General features: G+C 41.6%; 1 protein-coding gene across 1 annotated transcript in view; it reads right to left on the bottom strand.

Moving 5' to 3' along the window:
- Positions 1 to 721: 721 nt before the first annotated feature.
- Positions 722 to 1,559, bottom strand: part of LOC101864415 (telomerase Cajal body protein 1) — a gene marked incomplete at its 3' end in the record, with an annotated part of 12,955 nt that continues 12,117 nt past the window's right edge. Inside the window, 2 exon segments of the mRNA XM_005106683.3 lie at positions 722 to 809; positions 1,223 to 1,321. Of these exon segments, the coding sequence (XP_005106740.2) occupies positions 722 to 809; positions 1,223 to 1,321 (187 nt within the window).

Genomic DNA, 1,559 nt, shown 5'->3' with positions numbered 1-1,559 from the left:
ACGATTGGATCACAGTCAAATGATTCTACATGTGGGCTGAATTTTTGTTATGGTTGTTATCGAGGTCGGTTGTTTTTTTGTTTTTTTATAGGAATAGGTGGGGGGGGAGCTTTAATTAAATCCCAAACGATAACAAATATCTAAGTATTTTCTCTGACAAGAGACAGATTCTAATTTGCCGAGGACGTGCATTTTAGACCTTCAGCTATAGTTGAAGACGTGCTATTTTGGCTTACCTTAAAGAAGAAGTGTATCTTCACTATTCAAAGAGATTTTCCAAAAATTGTTTACCACTTCTACCACTGAGACTGAGAGATGTGGGCAAACACAGGAAGACTGCTACTAGGAACTGTACAAAATTATGTTTCTTATATGTGTGGGATAGTTCAAAATGTGCCGCAACATTTCCTTTGGTCTGCTGCTGAGAGGACAAATGTGAAGCGTGCTGACAAAATGAGCTACTTCTCGGGTCAGGGCCCTATGGAAATAGATACATCATGCTTAGAGGTGAAGTTTTTACAATTTATAACTATAAAATAATAAAAGGCATGTTATACTTAAAGAATATGCCAACAATAGAAATCCTACAAACTTGATCTCTTAGTGTCGATTTTTGGCCAATGTCTCCATTTGTGGATTGGGAGAAGTAACTCATTTTGTCAGCACAACTCACAAATTATATGTGTCCGCTTCGTCCTAAGAGAGTTTTCAATAACATTACCATACTGGTATCCTGGTCATGGACAACGCTGTAGAGTCGAAGTCTGTTATCGTTGCTGTTAGTAACAATGCAGGATCCATCCGGAGACCTAGGATGGGGAAACAGTAGACAGAAATAACACACAACTAAACGACAGTTCTCCACTTGATGTCAAACACAAAAATAACAAGCAGACAGAAAAGGAGAGAGTGAAACTCAAAGAAGGAGTGAAAAAATGAGACAGAGAGCAGCAAAGAAGCAAGAGACCAAACAAGGGAATAAAACAGATAATAGATAGCATTTGTTTAGCGCAAATTCACGCTCAACAGCAAGCTGTACGCGCTTTCCAATCGACGTAACTACCCCAGCAGACCTGAGAGCATTCGGAAACAATCTCCACTTCCAGGGAAGCCCACAGAGAACGCTGCCATTTTGCAGGCTGCTAAAAACACACTAGCATTGAAGAGAACAACAGCCATAAAGCAATAAACAAACGGAGGAAAATTGGGTCAATTTACTCACCATTTGCAGCCCCTTAAGAAATTATCTCCACTTCCTTCCTCAAATTCTTTCCTGGCTTCTGCGAGGAACTGAGGGACGCATGTTCTGGCCAGACAATAGCTGGTGGGATGGACAAAAGAAGAGGTAAGGCGGGGGGCGGGGGAGGACACTTGGGAGGACGACCCGTAGTCAAGTGGTTACACAAAACAGTTGAAATTGTGTCTAAGATAAGATGGTCGCGGTTGCTCGATGTCGAGGAGAAAAATGGCTGTCTCGTACAGGTGGACGTTTTACACAGTGTCCTAAGTAGTGTATAGTGAGTGTACGGGTTTAACGCCCCTATCAACACATTTATGTC

Source organism: Aplysia californica, unplaced genomic scaffold (assembly GCF_000002075.1).
Source record: "Aplysia californica isolate F4 #8 unplaced genomic scaffold, AplCal3.0 scaffold00549, whole genome shotgun sequence".
Lineage (NCBI taxonomy): Eukaryota > Metazoa > Mollusca > Gastropoda > Aplysiida > Aplysiidae > Aplysia > Aplysia californica.
The sequence above is the reverse complement of the archived record's forward strand: the minus strand, read 5'-3'. Positions and strand labels throughout refer to the sequence as shown.